Source organism: Eublepharis macularius, chromosome 12 (assembly GCF_028583425.1).
Source record: "Eublepharis macularius isolate TG4126 chromosome 12, MPM_Emac_v1.0, whole genome shotgun sequence".
NCBI lineage: Eukaryota > Metazoa > Chordata > Lepidosauria > Squamata > Eublepharidae > Eublepharis > Eublepharis macularius.
Genome location: NC_072801.1, coordinates 50,747,733 through 50,749,211, shown reverse-complemented (window position 1 = coordinate 50,749,211; position 1,479 = coordinate 50,747,733). Strand labels below are relative to the sequence as shown.

The 1,479-nt window shown below is 39.6% G+C and overlaps 1 protein-coding gene across 1 annotated transcript; it reads right to left on the bottom strand.

The window, feature by feature from the left end:
* Positions 1 to 339: 339 nt before the first annotated feature.
* LOC129339218 (olfactory receptor 6N1-like) lies at positions 340 to 1,275 on the bottom strand. Its single transcript, XM_054993817.1, has one exon. The coding sequence runs from the start codon at positions 1,273 to 1,275 to the stop codon at positions 340 to 342; it is 936 nt and encodes a 311-aa protein (XP_054849792.1).
* Positions 1,276 to 1,479: the final 204 nt, after the last annotated feature.

Genomic DNA, 1,479 nt, shown 5'->3' with positions numbered 1-1,479 from the left:
TCAATCACATGACAGCATCTGCAGGTATTTCAAGTCTTCCAGATCTTTGGTTGGGCACCTCCCATAATCTCATCCTTGAGCAAATACATCTCAGTCCATTGTGTTCCACTTAACTGCAATAGTATGTTCTGGTCATCCTTTATTATTACCTCTTCTACAACGAATTTTATCTTACTCTAAAGTCCCAGAGAGCTATTCTTATGCCAGTAAGTCTAATTTTAATATTCTAGTGGTAATACACTTTGTTTCATTAAAACGTGTGTATGTGTGTGCATGTGCACATGCACGCACACACATGTGTGTAAAATAGTATTTCAAATCCAGAGTTCTGTTACTTCCTCACATAGGTCCTTTCCTGTGAAACATCTTTTTCATTCCCTGCTTAATGTCATTGTTTCTCAGACTGTAAATGATGGGGTTGAGAACAGGTGTCACAACAGAGTAGAACACCGATACCACTTTGTTGAAATCAAAGACACTGATTGTCTTAATGCGGATGTACATGAAGATGGTGGTGCCAAAGAAGATGCTGACGATGGTAAGGTGTACTGCACAAGTTGAAAATGCCTTCTTCCTTCCTTCACTGCTAGGAATGTGTAAAATGGTGTTAATAATGAAGACATAGGTGACAAGAGTAAAGGTGAAAGAGGTTAGCAACACTAGTGACCCTACAATAAAATTGACGATTTCAGCCTCAAAGATGTCCTTGCAAGACAGCTTCAACAGAGGTGGAGCATCACAGAAAAAGTGGTTGATAACATTTGATCCACAGAAAGGCAACCGGAAAAGGAAGGATGAGGGCAATACTGGAGCCAGGAAGCCCCCCAACCAAGAGCCAAAGGCCAACCGGGAGAACATCTGTTTATTCATCAAAGTGGTATAGTGGAGAGGATTACAAATAGCCAGGTATCGGTCATAGGCCATGGATGCCAACAAAAAGCATTCTGCTGATCCCAGGAAGTAGAAGATGTAGAGTTGAGTAAAGCATCCTGAGATGGAAATAGTTCGATTCTCAGTAGCAATGTTGACCAGCATTTTAGGCACAGTGACTGTGGTAAAGCCAATGTCCAAAGAAGAAAGGTTGCCAATAAAAAAGTACATAGGCGTGTGAAGGCGATAGTCTAGACGAATCACCAGGATGATGATAACATTCTCAACAAACATCAGCAAGTACATCAAGAGAAAGAGAGAGAAAAAAAACAATTCTACTTCGCGTGTATTTGGGAAACCAATAATAATGAATTCAGCAACTAATGTCTGATTTTCTGCATTCATCTTTCTGTCAAAAGGATACTTATTCTGTCTTCAAATGATAAGAAATCACCAAATAAAAGGCAAATGAGGGGGAAAGGGGGAATAAGAACATCAGGGTTTCATAAATAACATAAAATCATCAGCAAGATAGAAATTGCAGAGGGAATAATGAAGAATGTTCATGTTTTCATATTGATCTTGTGATGTGGCCAATCAGGAACAGCT

What these genes read in the sequence shown, in the direction of transcription:
- LOC129339218 (XM_054993817.1), bottom strand. Translation starts at nt 1,275, where the DNA reads ATGAATGCAGAAAATCAGACATTAGTTGCTGAATTCATTATTATTGGT.